Here is a 19,773-nt window from a genome sequence, read left to right on the forward strand (position 1 = left end):
AAGGGAGTATCCCTGCATGGGGAATATATTCCCAAAGTCCTTTTGTGCACCAGGGATACATCCTGGTTCCACTGTCAGAGGTCCCTTAGACTGCCCAGGCCTTCTAGCTGAGACCCATGTTCAGAGGGTCTGAGTCGGTATAATGCTGGTTTCCCAGACACCAATCTGGGAGTCCATGAGCTCCCCTTGTTCAGGTCAGCTTTCTCTGTGTGTTTCTGTAGCCTGGTCTTGACCTCTTTTGATATCACTCCTCCCTTTCTGCAACTGGATTCCAGGAGTTCAGGTCAGTGTTTAGCTGTGGGTGCCTGCTTCTGTTTCCATTAGCTACTAAATGAGGGCTTCTAGAAAGTTTTGTTAAACAAGGAGACTGTATACCAAAATATGTACTTAACTGGTCATGGTGGCTCATGCCTATAACCCCAGCATTTGGAAGGCCAGGGCGTGATAATAACTACAAGTTTGAGGCTCAAAACAGGTAAGACATACAATGAACTAAGACTATGTATGAAGTTTAAGAGCAGCCTAAGCTACAGAGCTGAGACTCCATCTCAAAACAAAACAAAACAAAAAACAAAAACAAAAAAACCAAACACAACAACAAAAAACATGTACACACATATGATGCAGTATATATAATATATATACTCTGGTGTGTGTGTGTGTGTGTGTGTGTGTGTGTGTGTGTGATGAGAATCTAATGCTTATTTAACTCAAGTTCCAGACATGAGGTAGAAACTAATGGTGTCAAGAGACATTTAATTAAGAGATAGCAAGAATGTTTGACATACATATGAAAAAACGTTGGACCTTATTAGTACTCAATGAAGTGCAAATTACAACCAACATGAGATACTACTTCACACCCACTAGGTTGGAAAACTTGCATGTTGATAATACTGTTTAAGCAAAATGAGGAGGAATGAGACATATCCTAAACGGCTGTTTGTTATGTGAGGCAGTACAATCCAACTGTCTTAGTTAGGGTTTCTGTTGCTGTGAAGAGTCACCATGACCACAGCAACTCTTATAAAGGAAGCATTTAATTGGGCTTACTTATAGTTTCAGAGGTTCAGTCCATTATCATTATGACAGGGGGCATGGCAGCATGCAGGCAGATGTGGTGCTAGAGGAGTAGCTGAGAGTCCTACATCTTGCAGGCAACGGGAAATCAACTGAGACACTGGGCAGTATCCTGAGCTTAGGAAACATCAAAGCCCAGCCACACAGTGACACAATACCTCCAAAAAGGCCATACATACTCCCACAAAGCCACACTTCCTAATAGTACCACTGTCTATGAGATTGTGGAGCCAATTACATTCAAACTTCTACATCAACCATAGCATTTCCTTAAAGTGTTCTACTAAGAGACCATAACGTTGAATGAATCAACAAAGTCAAGTTCATTTAGTCATTCCACAAATCTACCCCCCCCACACACATACATCTTATTTATGTGTGTACATATATGTAGGTGTGCATGCAAATGTGTACACGTGCAGGCTGAGGCAGGTCGGGAGCAGTATTTATTTCCTCCATCACTCTTTTCCTTATTTTCCTTGTCACAGGGTCTTCTTACTGAACATGAAGCTTACGGTTCCAGGTTCAGCTAGACTAGCTGGATTGGCAAGTCCTCCTGACTCTACCTCCCTAATTCTGGTCACACCACAGCATCTGACTAATATGTGGGCTCCAGGGGATCCAACTCAGGTCCTCCTTGAGTTAGTGCAGCAAGTGCTTACCGAAAGAGCCAGGACTACTAACCAAGGGTTTTCATGGAAAGGAGGAAGCACCATGAAAGAGATCATTAATAAGATCCAGGACAGACTAGGAGTTAAGTGGGAGGGGCGTGGCAAGAGGATGGGGTGGGGTGCAGCAGACAGAAGAGTAGAGTAGAAACCCCCTGACTTTGACGACAGTTTTCTCCATAGCAGCTGATAAAAGACCAATGTGTATGACAGAGAGGGGAGGGGACCTAGTTGGTAGTTTGACAGTCACACAGGCTAAACCAGGCTAGTCCAGGACAGAGAGAGCTTGGAGGTCACAGAAAGGATCTGAAAGGCTGTCTAGAACAATGGGAACTGTTGCCACATTTTCATCAAAGGACTGAAACAATCAACAGAAGGGATGAAAAAAATAGATCATCTGTTAAGAGTATTTTTTTCTGGCAGCCTGATCCCACTGCCATGCCAGCCCCAAATAATACACAGAGACTCTGTATTTGATGTAATGCTGTTGGCCAGTTACTAGTTTCTTATCAGCTAGCTCTGTCTTAAATATTAACCCATTTCTATTAATCTAAGTATTTCCTCATGGTCTCATCTTACCGGAGAGAGGGGCTGGTGTTCTGCTCTCTCAGGTCTCTCTATCTTGACTCCTCTCTCCATTTCCTCTTTCTTCTTGTCTCCTAGTCTGGCCTATCTTGCTTTCCTATTGGCCAACAGTGCTTTATTCATTAACCAATACGAGAAACATATTTACAGAATGACATCTCCCATCAATCATCAATTAATTGTGAATCTAAAACATTGCCCTATGAAGTGGGGTTAAAGGTGCCTGAGACCATGCTCTGGTCAGCTGCTCCTTGCATGGCCCGTTTCCTATTATTGACGGCTTGGCTTATATGAGCACACTGCCTACTGAGCTCTGCCAACCCAGCGTGGTCCCTGAGATGTCGAGATCTCCCCACAGCAGCACATGAGTTACCGGGTGATGCCAGCAACATGGCTGAATCTGTATTACTGCTTTGCACCCAGAGCAAATGATTTCCCACTGTTGAGAGTAAAACCAAACCTGTCTCTAAATGAAACATCTGAGCGCTAGGAAGCAGAAGACACAAGGAAGGGCAGCAATGTGTGTGTCTTTTCTCCTATGACTGTGCACAAGAGACCACATCCCCACACCACAGTTCATGAAGTTCCATATAGTGTCAGTGCCCCCTCTGACTCCATAGTTCCTCACTTTAGTGACTTTATTGAGGGTTAAATGACACAGGATAGATGGTCCATATTTAAAGCAGGTAATGAGTGTGTAAATAAGTACAGAGTAGTAAACTATCATTACCATCAAAATACTGACATATCATCATCAAAATGTCTAAACTTCTGTGCCTTTTACCACCACAAAAAGCTCTAGTTTAAGTGGAACCATTACTTTAATCAAAACTCTGGTGTATTTTCTTGACAAGTGAGGCACATCTCTCTCTCTCTCTCTCTCTCTCTCTCTCTCTCTCTCTCTCTGTGTGTGTGTGTGTGTGTGTGTGTGTGTGTGTGTGTGTGTGTGTGCTTGAGACAGGCTTTCTCTGTATAGTCCTGGCTGTCATGGAACTCACTCTGTACACCAGACTGGCCTTGAACTCAGATACCTCCCTGACTCTGCCATCTGAGTGCTGAGATGAACACAAAACCCAACCAGGTTTCCTGTCTCTTAAAGGGCCCTCCTGACCTGTTATTAACCCAGAACAAAAGTGGCTGCTCTTCAGAGGAAGGCCACTCTACAGAACCCACTCTCATCCTTGATGGAAGGTGTTAAGGATGATGCCATTGTTATGAATAACGGTTGTATTTGCTGCCTGGAAAGGAAAGTCCAGGGAAGATCCAGTGGCTAAGCCTACTGTCTCTGCTGTCATGTCTTAGATCCAATTTGCAAAGATGAAGAAGGAACAGCCACCACCATGGGCACCTCTGTGCAGAGCATTGAACTCGTCCTCCCACCCCATGCAAACCATCACGGAAACACATTTGGCGGGCAGATTATGGCATGGATGGAGACAGTAGCAACCATTTCTGCAAGGTTCTCAGTGTTGTCCTGGGGATACGGGCATAGGAAACATGGTTTGAAGTGGTTTTCCTTTTTATAAATTATGCAAAAAATATGAAATGTGTATTTTGTAGCCTTCTTGCTACAATTTTTCCTATGAAGGAGAAGTTTGGCTTTTAATCAATGGATAAACTCAGTGACTGGAAAAGCTGAGAAAGAAGTGTGGTCAGCATTGACTGTCAGCTGTCAACCATTGTGTCCTACCCCCAAATCCAGAAGTCACAGTGTCCTGGGACCTTTGTCAGGATGAATAAGATGCTCAAATAACAACAGAAAGCATTGGGTTGCTTTGGGAGGCAGTTCCGTAGAGAACAGACCAATGCCAAAGAATCCCTATCTTTAAGAAATACTCATTTTGTTTCCCCAAATGTTGGCGGTATGTGTTCAGATCCTCTCCACACATAGTGCTCTTGAGACAAAGGGGTTGTTTACATAGAAAATGGGTTGCCTTCTTGTCTAGTGCAGCCATTCAATGAATCGGTTGTTTTTGAAACTACTGTGGAGGATGTACATCCCCTCTTTTCTCTCCCCATTGTTTCCCTTAGTCGCCTGTGTCACGGACATCCCTTTCTGAAGTCTGTGGATATGTTTAAATTCCGGGGACCATCCACAGTTGGGGACCGCCTTGTCTTCAATGCCATAGTCAACAACACATTTCAGAACAGGTAATTGTGTGTCTTATGCCAATTCAAAGCCATGTGCAAACTGTAGGTGGGTAGGAGCTACATCACAAGACTGTCTAGATATTTTTAAACTTCACTCAGTATGGACTCATACTTTAGTCTTCTGTTTGTGGTCGTTCACACTCAGGAAATTGTAATGAATTGTTTTGTCCTATAGCGTGTTAGGACATCCAGCTGGCCCAGGATTGTTCCCATTGGTATCCACCACCCTTCAGTGTCTATAATGGGCTTGTTGCTTATGACAATGAGTCCAGACTACATCCCAGTTATGTTTGTTATTCTCAGTACAGAATGAAAAGGTTTCACCTAGTATTTTCTTCTTTTTTAGATGTTAAAAAAAAGGAGAGTTAGTCTGTGTTTTCAGCCAAACTTTCAGGCTTTCATTCTTGTAAATCATAGAACTATTGTTTTTAAGGGAGAAAATGTGTTTTGAGCACAATTTAACTCACCTTCCCCATTAACTAAATGTCAATGGAGGTGTGTCCCAGTGGGAAAGGAAAATGGAAACTCATTCAGGCACTCCTACAACACCCTCAAAGTGGATTGAGTGGTTGGACAGATTTGCTGGCATCAAAAGAGAAAAACCAGGGCCTTCTTGTTGCTCGGTGGGAGAGGAGGCCAACCATGCCACAGGCCTCCTTGCCCACTGCCCGCGTCCCCCTTACAGTGTGGAAGTTGGAGTGCGTGTTGAGGCCTTTGACTGTCAGGAGTGGGCTGAGGGCCGAGGCCGCCACATCAACAGTGCTTTTCTCATTTACAACGCTGTTGATGATCAGGAGGAAATCATCACCTTCCCCAGAATCCAACCCATATCAAAGGTCAGTTGTCACCACGCGAGCCCCAGAGACCTGTGGGCACAGAGCTCCATGCACCTCCGCACTGGCAACCGTCTCCAAGAGGTTTGCTTTCTTCTATGCCTAACTAGGCCCAATGGGCTCTTTCCTTTTCTCCCCACATCACTCTGAGTCCCCTTTCTGAGTCTGCTGTCATGTCGAGGGCACCCTGTGCTTGATGCTTTACCCCTTTCATGGGAAACCTGTCTTTCTCAATCAGGAATCAACCTAGTGCTCACCTCCTCTAAAAACCCCAGAGCAAAATCTGTGTGATGTTAGTAGCAGAAATGAAAAACAAAAATTCTCTGCTTTGAAAAGGAAGTGAAAATAGCTATCAAAGTCAGTGAGAGGCTCAGACCTCAGGGGGGAGTTGTTACAGGGACATGGGGCCCCTGTTATTCTAGGGGAGGCTGCCTAAGGTTTCAGTACCAAAAGAGTAGAAACTGATCTGCTGTCCTCTTTCTTGAAGGATGATGTTCGACGTTATCAGGGAGCTATTGCAAGGAGGAGAATTCGCCTAAGCAGGTAAAGAACATAAAAACATGAGGATTTTATGGGCTTTCTCCATCTGACAAGCCATGTAACAAAAAGCCACTGCCTGGAGTCCCTGCTCCCTCCTAATGGGGAAGAAAGGGACCTAATGTGTCTTAAAAGTTAAAAATGGTCCATTCTGATTTCCCACCAAAGAGCACATTTAAAACAAAACAAAAAAACCAAAGCACAGAGAAGAAAATTGTCAGTTAATATTTTAATTTTTTTCAGGAAATACGTTATTTCCCATAAAAAAGAAGTTCCACTCAGCACACAATGGGATATAAGCAAAAAGGTAACAGTTTGACAGTCTGGAATGCTTCATGTGAATGTCACACCAGCGCGTTTAACAGGTCCAGTTTGTACCTACATGCATTAGGTGACAGTGAACCGTATAACCCTCCATTTCTAAATGATGGGGGGAACAAAAAAACAAAACAACAACAAAAAACCCATCAACTATTGTTATCCTACTATCAATTTTGAACTCTGTGAACATCTGCCATGGATGCTTCAATCTGGTGTCTTGCCTTGATTTGCAGTGAGTGGTATGCTTATGAACCTGAACGTGTTTGTAGAGCAAGAAGGATTATTTGTGGCTCAGGAGATGGTTCTGTGCTTAGGAGCACTAGAAGCTCTTTTCCAGAGGGCCTGGATTTAATCCGACACCCACACAGAGACTCACAACCATTTGTAACTCCAGTTCCATGAGATCTGCTGCCTTCTTTTGGCCTCTACAGGCGCTGCACACATATGGTGCACAAACATACATGCAGGCAAAATATCCTTATACATAAAATAAAAAAAAACTAACTTAAAGTAGGATTAGTCATTTAAACATTTTTGACAATAAAATCTCATGTGGGATCCAAGTCTACTTATCACACACATTGTACTAAGTCACACTGAAGGGGATCTGTCTTGGCCAACTAAAAGCATACACAATGGATGACTGCATAGTTAGCTTGTCTGTACTTTGAGATAGAAGTTAGATATTAGTAGTACATAGTCTAGTTTATGCGCGACATTATCACTTTGGCTCAATATATACCTTCTCCAACACAGGCCATTATTGAAGCAGAAAATGATCAATCCCAAGGCTATATGTTGAACACATAGCTTTGGATTTTGTGTGTGTTTTTAGGGATTCCTAAGTAACACCAATGTGGAGGCTCTCAAAAATCTGGCATCCAAAAGTGGCTGGGAGGTTACTACCACCTTGGATAAGGTAAGTGCCAAATGTTTGTGCTGCTCCTGCCCAGAGAAATTTAAAGCTAGCATGGTGGTCAGGATTTTGAGGCTCTCTGCTGCTCCACTCGAGGGACAACACTTTGTAAGAGGTGGACTTCCTTCTAGCCCTGGGCCTTCCTGCTGGATGTTCCCTGCCCTCCTGCCTCCAGGCAGGCCTGGGTTCTCACATTCTACCTCTCTAGCCTTCCTCTACATCTCCATCCACGCAAACTTGACGATCTTGATGAGCCAGGACAAATGCTTCTGTATGTCCTTTCTTGACCTAGTCCTCTTTTCTTTCTAGTAGCTCATTCCATCATGATGCCTCTAAAACTAATTTGGCTTTGAATCCTTTTTGTTTTGTGATGCTTCGCCCATAGTTTCTGTGAGTTGGTATTTAAACTTTACATTGCAATTTAGGTTTTCAAACAGATTTTTCCAAACAGATAATAAACCTTTTAAGAAGGAAGCCTTGTCTCGATTTCTTTGTATCTCTCTTAGCATGCAATTTTGGCATATTATCAAGTTGAAATAATTGTATATCATCTGGGCCTTAATTTTTGGACATTGGAAGAATCTTGAAAGCCAATGCCCACATTCACTAGACTCTAAGCTCTAGGAGACATGCTGCTCGCCCACTGCATTCCCAGACCATTCTCACATTTTTGCTAGCTTGTCATGAGGGCCCTGGCCTGATAGGCGTAGAAATTTTAAGGAGTATCTAAGTTTGAGACTATACTGCAAATAAGGTGAAAACAAGGGCCTGACACTTGGAAGACAATTGGGACTGCCAGCTTTGGGGTATGTCTGCTGTGACTGCTGTTCACTGTAAGTGAAACACTACCATAGGAAATAGGAAATCAAGTGTTTCACTGTCCTGGAAGAGTCCCAGTTTGCACCTGTGGTCCCATCATAGCTTCAGTCATGTCTCAGTTTCAGTGTGGATGGGCATCACACAATCCTCTCACCTTAGAATCTAAGTCAATCTGAAGGCTACTTCCGTTGTCATCTTCAGTTCTTGATGTGACTTCTGGGTATTTCTTTTTTGTTGTTTGTTTTGCTTATTTCCTTGTTGGAACTGCTGAATCCTTCCAGGGTCTTCCTTATGCCCTTTAGATCCAGCTCAGCTCCCATATCTACTGGGCTGGGCTGTGCAGGAACAGGTTTAATAACTAAAACACTGGTTTTTTTTTTTTTTTTTTTTTTTTTTTTTTTTACTGTTGCTCATGAAATGTGCCCGATTCTTTTTCTGATATGAAATCTCATGTTTTTGCTAGCTTCTGAGCGTCATAACAGGTTTTAACCACCCACATCCCAGCAGTCTTACACTGTATCTGAACCCAGGGTCTTCCTACATTTTCCTCCCAAGAACTTTGGATCGGCAGTGTGTACCATAGCCAATTTTTTATTCTTATTTTCAATGTAATTGGATTTGAAGTTTTATATCTATAATAAAATTGGACAGAACTTAAGGTTTTAAGGCACATTGAATCTTCTATCTATAAGGGTAGAAATAACAACAAGTAATACAAGAAGCCAGAGACAAATCACGCACATGAAACTGCTCAAGAATAATGTAAGGGTATTTCACAAACAAGTGAGGTATTGTGTTTAACCCATAGAAGCCAGGTCTAACTTAAGCAAGTTAAGGTACATACAGAAAAACAAACAACAACAAGAGTCCAAAAAAAAAATGTGATTCTTATCTCTTAGATCTCTTAGAGGTAGTGTTATGAGTAAAGATGAAGAGAGTTTTTGACTTGAGTCCCCCAGGGAAGAAATTGTCATGAGGGCCCTGGCCTGATAGGCGTAGAAATTTTAAGGAGTATCTAAGTTTGAGAATATATTGAAAATAAGGTGAAAACAAAAACTACATAGATTGCCTAAACATCTCTCTGGGAAAGAGCCCTGGTATAAGAAGTTGACCAGAGGGGATCTATTCTCAAAATAAGCAGATGGAGACAAATTAGACAGTGCCACTTACCCATCCCCAGCCCTTGACATCTATGGTAATCCCCTGGCGTCTCTACAGACTAGGTCTCTATAGAAAGCAGTTTCCAATGGGCAGTGGTGGTGCACAGCTTTAGTCCCAGCACTTAGGAGGCAGAGGCAAGTGGATCTCTGTGAGATCAAGACCAGGATGGTCCACAAAGTGAGTTCCAGGATAAGCAGGGAGACTCTGTCTCAAAAAAAAAAAAAAATAGTTTCCTCTTCCTGCCTATAATACAATCTCAGTAAAATATTTATCAACTGGTACAAAAAGTGTAACATGCTTATTGTGTTGATTGGCATCCAAACAGAGATCCAAGCAAAACACTATGATGGAAACAATTCCACTGATGGAATCAGGCAAGCTTGCTTCAGTGAGTCTGGAGCTACTCATGTTGAGCTTCATCTCAGAGGAAAAAAAAACCGTCCAATCACCCCAAACACTGGAGTTTTATGAATTATGTCTACCTCCATCCCCATGAGCAAAGGGAAGCCATTTTTTTGGATGACTCTTCTTGGAGAATCTTTCCATGAAGCCATAGCTGGCCGAATTGTTTATTGTACCACTACTGTGACAAGATACCAAGGCAACTTATAAAAGGAAATGTTTCATTGGGCTTACATTCCAGAGGGGTAGTGTCTATACTGGGTGATTGGAACATCTGAGAGTTCACATCTCAACCTCAAGCAAGAGGTAGAGAGCACACTGGAAATGGCATGGGCTTTAAAAACCTTACGTCCCACTCCACCTTCCCCAACAAGACCACACCTCCTAATCCTTCCCAAACAGTTCCACCAACTGGAGACCAGGCTTTCAAATGCCAGAGACTTATGTGGAGCATCTCATTCAAACCTCTACAGTGGCTCTTCTCTGGCAAATCTAAAGAGAGCCAAAATGGACCACTGCCTTTCTTTGTCTCCTTTGCATCTATAACATTGGTTCAGGTAGCAGGATAATAAGAAGGACTTTCTGCTACATTCATCTTCCCTGGGAAGGTATATATGCCATTCACTCATCCACTATGGATAAGTCAAGTCAATGAGCTCCATCTGCGAAGGTAGAATTTAATGGTGGCTACTCCTTTTGGCTCAAGGATAAAATGTGTCAGCAAGCTGGAGAGCAGCTGACTAGAAAACCACTGGTTTAATTTCCTAAGGCTGTCACGACAGAGGACCGCCCACTGGGTCACTTAAACAGTGGGAATCTGTGGGCTCTCTCTTCCGAAAGGGGGTATCTGAGATCAAGTGTAAGCAGGCTGATTGCTTGTGAGGAGGGAACATTAATTCCTCCTCACCTCTCCCTGAGCCGTGGCTCATACATACATCACCCAATCTCTACCTTGATCTACACATGGTGCCCTCCCTGTGTGCACGTCTGTGTCCATCTTCCTCTTTCTATAAAGACATCAGTCAATTGGGCCTACCTTCCTGCAATATGACTTCATTTTAGTCAATCATATTGATAAAGACCCCATTTCCATATAGTCACATGACAAGGCTCAAGGGGTTAGGGCTTTACCTCAGGAGTGTGGGCAGGAGGGGACCATGATCAACTCTAAGCAAGTGTTCAGCCCAATAGGCTAGTTTCCCACACCCTGATTCACCAAAAAAGACCTTGTCAACCCCAAAGCAAGCATGCAGCTGTCTCCAACAATTCTGCAGCATACCACAGGTAGAGAGACACCTGGTCACCAAGCTTCTCTGGGGATCTTCACCAGTAGATTTCCTTTTGTGTCTGTGCTGATGGCAGCCATACAGGGCCCATCTGATTTTGTTGTATTTGATGAGTGCTCACAGTCTAGGCCAGGCCTTTCTTTACAAGCTGGAATTAAAGATACATATGGCCTGAAAGGGATGTGTTTTTACAGAGGCGAGTAATCGCTTGCTTGCTGCCTAAGCTTCCTGTAGTTGATTTCTCATTTCTTCATTGTCACAGTGAGGATGATGTTATGTTGAGATACGGATGTGTTTCAATAAAGGTCAGTTCTTCACAACTTGGTTCCTTTCCATCTGCTTGGTTTCTGTGGTTGAAGCCCTAACCTCATGTTTGTTTGCCTTCTCACAGCTTGTTGCCATGGGAATAGATTATAAGATGGAAAATTTCAACACTAACTTCAAAATACCCTGAAAGCGATGGAGAAAATGTGCAGAATAGAAATGTGCTTTTAGCTGAGCACAAAGATCTCATAATTGTTTTTTAAAGGAAGAGAGCCACAGAAATGATATTAATGTTTAAGTATATGTCAAATGCCCCTGTTTATCTAAAAGGTACTACATGTTAGCAACTGGCCGTGGGACTCAGAAAGCAAGGAAAGGTTTGTGGGGAAGAAGTGTGTCCCAGGGGTCCTTTTGAGAAACTGAGTTTGTCCTAGAGATTGTTGGCTTGTTTCCTGGGCACCTTTGAACCACTCAAGACATGCCTGACATCCTTGGAGAGTGTTGTAATTCATAGTCTTATCTCTCAAGTTTTAGGGTAGGGGGCACTGGCCTGTCTAGCACCCTGATGACAGCCCCTGTTTTTAGTGTCTGGAGGCAGGAAATATCACAGAGATAAAAGCAGAAAAGCTTTTGGTCTTCATTTTTCATGAAAAACTATGATGCAAATTAACCACCCACATAGTATTTGGATAGCACAGAACTGGCATCCAACTCAGGCTTTTGGGCACCTGAGACTGAGGTGAAATGGTGTTTGGCTTTCTTAGTACTCAATAGGCAGATAGATGTTTTGCCTGGTACAGGCTCTTATGACTCCAAGTTCAAGTGTGTGCATAAATGAGTGTGTGCATTTGTATGTGAGTGCCTTTTAAAGCAAAAATATATTTTTCTCTTGTAATTTTTCCTCATATCTTTTAGATAAAAATATATACCCTGGAAGAGCAAGATGCCATATCTGTTAAGGTTGAAAAGCGTGTTGGCAGTCCAGCACACACGGCTTATCATCTCTTGTCCGACTTCACAAATCGACCTTTGTGGGACCCCCATTACATGTAAGAACAAACTTAAATTTTTTTCTTAATCAAGCCTGACATTGTGGGAAAGGTAACTTCATTTGCATTTCATCTCCACTGCCCAATGCATGATGTATTTATCATTTCAAGAATTTAGAGGAGTTCCAGAGCTCGCTTTGCCCAGACATCAGGTGATACTGAGACGTGCAAAGCAACAATTATTACACTCATCTGTTTGTCATTTCTATTGAATTGGCACTGGTGGCTCACATCTATTCTGCTACTACTGACAACTTCAAAGATGACACTGTTCCTATTTCTGAGACCTAGCAAGGCTGCACTGCCCACCGCGTGGGGACCTGCGTTGGAATCCAGCTCGGCCAGGCTCAGTAGCCCACCTCCTTTTCTTTAATACACAGCCTCGAGGTTCTTGGGGAAGTATCCAGTGTCTTCCTGGAACTCTTCTCCTGTGAAGACATAAATCTTAGTGAGCAGCTAGCAGAGTCCTGCAGGAAGGCACCGCCTGCTGCTCTCTCTTGACTCTGTCTTGATGATCTGATCATGTCTCGCTCCCATCCATCCCATCACCGTCTTGCCCACCTTCTCCCCTACCCCTTTCAGTTTCTTCATTCCTGGAGCTGTCTCTTCCGTTCCAACTTTTCTGGAATATGGTTGGTTATACCTATCCACAGGTCCCAATCTGCATATTTAAACACTTTGGATAAAAAAAAATGTTGTGTGTGTGCAAGCATGTGTGCATGGGTTTGTGAGGGGTTGTGTTAGCATCGAACCTATATAGACTTCTTTCTTTAGTGTAGCAACTCTCAACATGCCATTTATATTGCATAAGTGATCTAGATATGTTTTAGAGAATACTGAATGATATGCATATGTTATAATGAAAATACTATTGCTGTATATAAAGGACTTGAGCATCAAAGGGTTTGGTGTTGCCACAGGTCTAGGGATGACTGTGGAACTCTGAGCCTTGTTAGCTGCCCTGCAGTGACAGATTACACTCAGGTCTAGCCTTCAAAGTTACAGACACTGCAGCGTCTCAGACACCTTGTCTTTCAACTAGTTATTTTAAATGTTTCTGTCATAATTCTGTTTGACCGGGCATTCCACTGAAATTGAACATGAATGAATGGAGAAACCAGTGAATTCATTTCAATTCAGCCAACTTTTCTTGTATATCTACTAAAGACTCAGGATCTGCATCAAGCATTTGCATTTAGCTCCCACAATAACCCCCTAGACACTAGTAACTACAGCATGCAGATAAAATGATAAAATGACTTGCCTAACATAGTTCGGCCAGTAAACAGCAGTCTAAGAGTCAAAAGCAAGTGGGTTAACTTCAAAGTTAGTATTCTTCCCAGCATACTACATCTCTACCTGAGTGCTGGGACCAGCCTTATATCCCACTCATCTTCAAAATGTTTTATTTGACCCTAGAGAAAGATAATTTTGTGAAAAGCTTCCTCTGGAGTTTTGAGGGAAGTGATCTTGGAGCCACACAGCCTACACCTTCCAGCAGATGCAAAATTACTCCTTCTGAGCAAATAGTTTATTCCAATGTCAGCCTTCAAGAGTGCTGTGGGGGTGTCAGCAGAAGAAGTGAATATAAGTGTCAAGGAGGAGATCATGTCAATAAATATGGGAAGCAAATGCCTCGTTCTAGCAGACAGGAAGCATGTCTTTGAATACTGTTCTGTCCACACAGAACCTGTGAGGTCGTGAACCACGTGAGTGAGGATGATCTGATATATTACATCACCTGTTCTGTGGCAAATGGAGACAAACCCAAAGACTTCGTAGTACTTGTGTCAAGAAGAAAGCCTCTCAAAGATGAGTGAGTACATACAGCTCCTCTGGTGTCCAGGCCCTGTCTGCTAAAAAGAAAGGCTATGAACACAACAAAGTCATCATGGATGGTTTCTAGTCTTTAGTCATAGTCATCTGGGTTTTTCAAAATATATGAATCTTTAGTTACCATTTTAAAATGCATTCATTCACTGTCAGCTGTGTACAAAGGACCCATAGGCATTCGAAGGCATTCCCCTTTTGCTCTATGTAGACTAAAATGAGTATCTGAAAAGTTTTCGAGACCTCTTGCTATCAGTAAAGTCAACAAAAGTCAACAACACCAGAAATTGGCTTAGAATTCACAAAGTCCACGCTGTATTAGCCGTCCAAACTGGCTTACTGTGTGCTAAGGCCATGGGCCAGAGTTTAAACGTGGCCTTCCCATGTACCCTGAACCACATAGAGCATAGAATGAAAAGAGACGAGTCCCAAATAAACCTATCTACACATGCGAGCTAATGTACATAGTGTTCATTGCAGCATCTTCTATCGTGTCAAAGGACATGACAAATAAATTGATGTCTATCTTATAAATTATGATAAATACACAATGCAGAGCAGTAAGCTACCTCCAAGGAGGAGAAAGTAGTTATTGGGGGCACAAATATAAAAACATCTCTAAATATTTATTGTTAGGTGGAAAGTCAAGTTTTGAGTGTGCTTGCAAAGTGACTGTATTTGTATAACAACCTGTGTGTGTGTTTGCTGACGGTGCTGGTACACAGTAATAAAACCTAGGGAGCTGCACATGGAAGATGAGAATAGTCACTCATGTGGCAGGAAATAGGATTCCAGCTAACATAGACTGAAAGACCACTTTTACTTTCTAGCGAACTGCATTCTTTACTGTTTGAATATTGGTTTTCTTTTTAATTGAAAAATGATGGGAAACTGAGATCATAACCCTTCAGGGCACAACAAAACTTCAGTGGTTCCGGGCTCAGGCCTTGTGAAGTACCTTATTCCCTATGTTTGAAGGTCGCTATAGAGAAGGTTTTTCATTTCTTTGGTTATTTTTATCATGAACCACTCATCCAGAGGAGTCTAGTTTTCTGACCTCCTTCCTGCCAGGACAATGAAGTCACCCATTGGCTAGGGATGAAGGCAGTGTTGGAGAACTTGCCTAGGGTGCAGCAAGCCCTAAATTTAATCCCTAGAACCACAAAACCAAATTAATAAATGCCAGTATAAATTTCCATAGAAACTTACCGTCTGACAATTATCTTACATATGCTCTTCTCTTTCAGTAACACTTATATTGTGGCAGTGAAGTCAGTTTCCCTGCCGTCCATCCCGCCATCTCCACAGTACATCAGAAGCGAGGTCATATGTGCCGGGTTTCTCATTGAGGCTGTCAACAGCAGCTCATGCACCGTACGTTTGATGAAATATTTGTGCCTTAATTCATCCTCACAGACACGGGAAACCCTCCTCATTCCCACCTAGCTCTCCTAATTAATCCTAGCCTTAGAACATGTGTCCTTGCTAAAAAAGACCCCCTGGCTCCTCCTTCCAGAGTCATTCCCCAACAGTTTCAGTCTCACAATTGAAAATGGGTCCCCAGACTGATAGCTGGGAATCCAGCATTGGACCGACTCAGAACCCCTGAACATGGGTCTCAGTTAAAAGGCCTAGGCAGCCTAAGGGACCTCTGACAGTGGAAGCAGGATGTATCCCTGGTGCATGAAAGGACTTTGGGAGCACATTCCCCATGGAGGGATACTTCCTTAACCCAGAGGCAGGAAGGAGGACCTAGTTCCTACTCCAAATGACTTGACAGATTTCGATGACCCCTCCAGGAAGACATCACCCTACATGTGGAGTGGAGGTGGGGTTGGGATGGGACAGTGGTCAGGGGGCATGAGAGGGTGGAAGAGAGAGGGAGGGAGGGATGGAGAGGGAACTGGGATCAATATGTAAAGTAAGATAAATAAACAAATAAATAAATACATAAAAAAGAAAAGAAAATCTTCCAAGTCAATGAAACTCAACATGCTGTATTTTCTCTTTGACACAGGTAGCGTACCTAAATCAGATGTCAGACAGCATCCTCCCTTACTTTGCTGGCAATATTGGTGGCTGGTCAAAATCCATTGAGGAAGCTGCAGCTGCTTGTATAAAATTCATAGAGAATGCTGCTCATGATGGACTTAAAAGCGTGTTATAAATGGTCAACCCTCAATTACTGTAATTTAATTTCCCAGGTTTAATTCCAAGTGTCCTTAGCCCTTTCATTTGGCAAGCTTTAGGGCCATGCAGTGATTTAATGGCAGCCTAAGCAATCACAGTTATGAAGATATTAAAAACCAACATATGTTCTGGTGATTTGGATTCAAACTACAAGACCTCAAAACCCTACTGTACAGACATTGGGAAACTGCCTGATGCAATACTGCATGATCTATAAAATGTCAGAAAGTTAGTTAAAACTCTCACAGACATCTCCAGATCACAGAATTTCAATATGTATTCTGCAATGATGTGTTTATAAAGTGTGAAATGATAGAAGGCTTTAAAGTTGGTGGGTGTTGAATATTGTTCCATGGGCAGCAGACATCTCTGCCAGGGGTCTCTGAGAAGATGTATTCCATGTCTTAGGACTTTAAATTAGGAAGCATTAAAACATAATGGAATCCAATCAATTTTGGTAATAGGAACTACTTTACTCTTGTCACTTTACATATATTCCAGGTAGATGGCCAATTTAGTATCTATTTCTATATATATGCACACCAAGCACCTGTAAAGTGTGATATTACAAAGAGAACATTAACTGAACTCTCCGTTATAGCTACCCCATTAGCACTTTATTCCCTAGATGTCAACGTTTATCATTCTACACTATGCTGGGTCTTAACTCATAAGATTAAACAGAATGTGTCAGGTTAGCCCCATCAAAGGATGACTTTGCCAAACTGAGTAACTCCATTAGATAAGAGCAAGACACAGGCTAAGGCCATCCTGCTGTGAGCTCACCAGGTCTCTGCCTTCACTCCCCTGCCTCCACCCACTTACCCTCACATGGTCTAGGGCTGGCTATAATTATGTTTACTTATCTGTTTCAAGTTTTCCTATATGTGATCTTTAGTATTTATACAAATTATTATTTATGTGTCAAAAGGGTAGATACATAGAACATTCTAGAACTACTTCTGGGACTATTTTACATTCTAAAGGGTAACAGACTTAGTAATGAAGGGCTTATATAACACAACAATTTAGTGTGTTAAAATATCAGACTTCCAAAATGAAGATACTTCTAAATGATATATGCGTACACTTGGTCTTTGAATTTAGTTTTTGAAATGTTTTCCTGAACAGAAACAGAAACATTGTATCTTTAGCTGTCTCACATTGAGGCACAGAGATGTTGTCCACTCCAGTTTGCAGGGCCCACCTTACCCAGGAGGGACAGTAACTACACAGAGCGCTGTCACCTGCTCTAGATTTATTCCTACACCACACAGTTTTGAAGTTTGGTTGATAAGTTAAAGATTTGCAATAGCCTTTAGTAAGCTAGAACCATTCTTTAAACAACATGCTATAATAAAAACGGAGTAGGAGCTCCCTCTCAGTTTGCCATGTTGAGCTGACCTTTCTCCCCCTCTTCCTGAGATGGATGGCCCAGTGTCTACAGAAATAGATAAGCTATGCACAGGTGAATTTTGTAGACACTGTGACAGTGTTAGCTGCTGTTGGCCTTCTGTCTTGAACACAAGTATGGTAGTATTGGGTGTCTGTCAGGCAAGGAAAACATTGTGGATTCGCTGGATGTGAAGATGATGGTTCATTCTCCAGCTGACAAATTGCTTAATTCTAGAATTTTCCATTGAAAATTTCCAGACAATGGTTGTTAGAGGGACAGGCATACTGGGTTGGCTGGGTGACATGGGCACAGTCTATACTCAGCTGCATTCCCTGATATGGTCATCATTAGCCTCACAAAGTCCTTAAAATTAAATGAATTTTAAGAGTTCTTCAGCCACACCGGCCCACTTTCATGTGCTGCTGATCACCCAAAGTTGGTGATAGCTGGAATGAGAGGTACAGGATGAGACATACCATCTTCAAGATCTATTCAGTTTGTTCCAGTTTTTTGTTTGTTTGCTTGTTTTGTTTTTGTTGTTATTGGTTTTTGTTTGTTTTTTGTTTTGTTTTGTTTTCCCAAGACAGGGTTTCCCTGTGGCTTTGGAGACTACTCTGAACTAGCTTTTGTAGACCAGGCTGGTCTTGAACTGCCAGCCTCTGCCTCCCAAGTGCTGTGCTGGGATTAAGGGCATGTGTCACCACAGCCCTGCATTTGTCCCAGTCTTATGACACAAGTAAGCCCTGATATTTTCCCAATTTCACCCCGTCTACTGCCAAACAGTTTCTTCTAATCTTCCTAAAAGTTTGTTCTGTGCTTCTGAGCAGAGATGAAGAGCCCACCTACCTGGCTGTTTCAGGTTCATTCAGCACATCCTAAATTGAAGTGCTCGTTTTTTAGGATCCCTTGTGTTTATAGACTTTGAAAGGGCATGATACACGAGAAGACAGCAGCATGCTGGGGTCTTCTTAGGCTATTTCACAACAAAACCAACTGTCCAAAACAATGCTACCATACATCTGAGTTGTAAAGCACAATAACCCGTGGGTTTGCATTGTCTTAAAACCATTTTTATGACATTTTATTTATCTGTCTTGTGTGTAGTCATCTGCTTGGTGGGGGTGGGCACATGTTTCTGTGCTTGGGTAGAGGTTAGAGAACAACTTGGAGGAGTTAGTTCTCTCCTTCCAGCATGTGAGTCCCAGGGCTTGAACCAGGTTTGTGGGTAAGATCCTTTACCCAATGGGCTATCTTTGTGGGTCATGCATTTCTTCTTTATTATAGGAAGATGCCTGTCCCTTCTTCCACACATACTATTGAGATCTTTTCTGCTAGGCATTCTATGCTCTGTGGTTTCTGCAAGGAACTGGAATGCACTTGTTATTCCATAAGTAAAATGAATAAACAACAGGCGATGTTGGAAGGCCCACCATCTAAGAAAACAAAGCATGGCAAAGGCCATGGGACAGGATTGACTTTAGGGTGACTACAGACACCTGAGCATAAACCAAAGACCCGGGGAGAGTGACCTAAAGGCCTGTAGCTGCAGGACAGACCCCACCAAAGGGTCAGTCCTGGCCAACTCCCAAGGACAATGCTTCTGGCTCATTCTACAAAAAGCGGAGAACAAAGGGTTACTACAGCAGAGTGACAGATAATTAAAAAAAAAAAAAAAAAGCTGACTCTAAGACTACATTTCTCTCTCCCATGTAGTGCTTAGGCTTTAAGCGGATGTGGATGTTCTAAGGTAAGACACTGACTGGTTCAGCTGACTTTAGGTTGCTAGGGAATGAGACATGAAAGTTATAGTTCAGATGGGGAAGGATTCCCTAAGGTCCTATCCCGAATTAAAATGATACTGGCACATGATAGCTACTCAGGGAGGGAGAATCGTTCTTGGGTTTTTTATTGGGGGGGGAGGGGTGGCTACCAGCAAGTTGCTCATGCTCCATGTCTCTATACCTATGTACACATGAGCAGACCTAATTGGTTTATTTATTTAAATTAAAAATAAAAGAACATGAAGATGAAAGTGATGTTGAGAGGGCTCAGGGAACTGGGTGGGGAAGATGGCGGCTTGGATATTATCACGTTTTTGTTGTGTAATATCTGAAATCATCAAAGAATACATTAAAAAATCTAGTCTAAAGGTGAAAAAGGAAGTCGCTTCAATGCAGATTTCATTAGAAACATGCTGCTTTTACCTAGAGAAACTGTAGAAAAACCACTAGTCATCATTAAACAGACATCCTAACAATTGAACAAGCATCTAGTCATTCATTATT

The 19,773-nt window shown here is 42.4% G+C and overlaps 1 protein-coding gene across 1 annotated transcript in view; it reads left to right on the forward strand.

The window, feature by feature from the left end:
- The window catches only part of Acot12 (acyl-CoA thioesterase 12), a 43,921-nt gene extending 27,377 nt beyond the window's left edge, over positions 1–16,544 (forward strand). The window contains exons 6-15 of the mRNA XM_051182953.1: positions 3,636–3,792; positions 4,365–4,484; positions 5,170–5,320; positions 5,805–5,860; positions 6,098–6,161; positions 7,011–7,094; positions 11,939–12,072; positions 13,760–13,888; positions 15,150–15,276; positions 15,920–16,544. Of these exons, the coding sequence (XP_051038910.1) occupies positions 3,636–3,792; positions 4,365–4,484; positions 5,170–5,320; positions 5,805–5,860; positions 6,098–6,161; positions 7,011–7,094; positions 11,939–12,072; positions 13,760–13,888; positions 15,150–15,276; positions 15,920–16,069 (1,172 nt within the window). The 3' untranslated portion in view covers positions 16,070–16,544. The remainder of the gene's footprint in view (positions 1–3,635; positions 3,793–4,364; positions 4,485–5,169; positions 5,321–5,804; positions 5,861–6,097; positions 6,162–7,010; positions 7,095–11,938; positions 12,073–13,759; positions 13,889–15,149; positions 15,277–15,919) is intronic.
- Positions 16,545–19,773: the final 3,229 nt, after the last annotated feature.

This window comes from Phodopus roborovskii, unplaced genomic scaffold (genome assembly GCF_943737965.1).
Source record: "Phodopus roborovskii unplaced genomic scaffold, PHOROB, whole genome shotgun sequence".
NCBI lineage: Eukaryota > Metazoa > Chordata > Mammalia > Rodentia > Cricetidae > Phodopus > Phodopus roborovskii.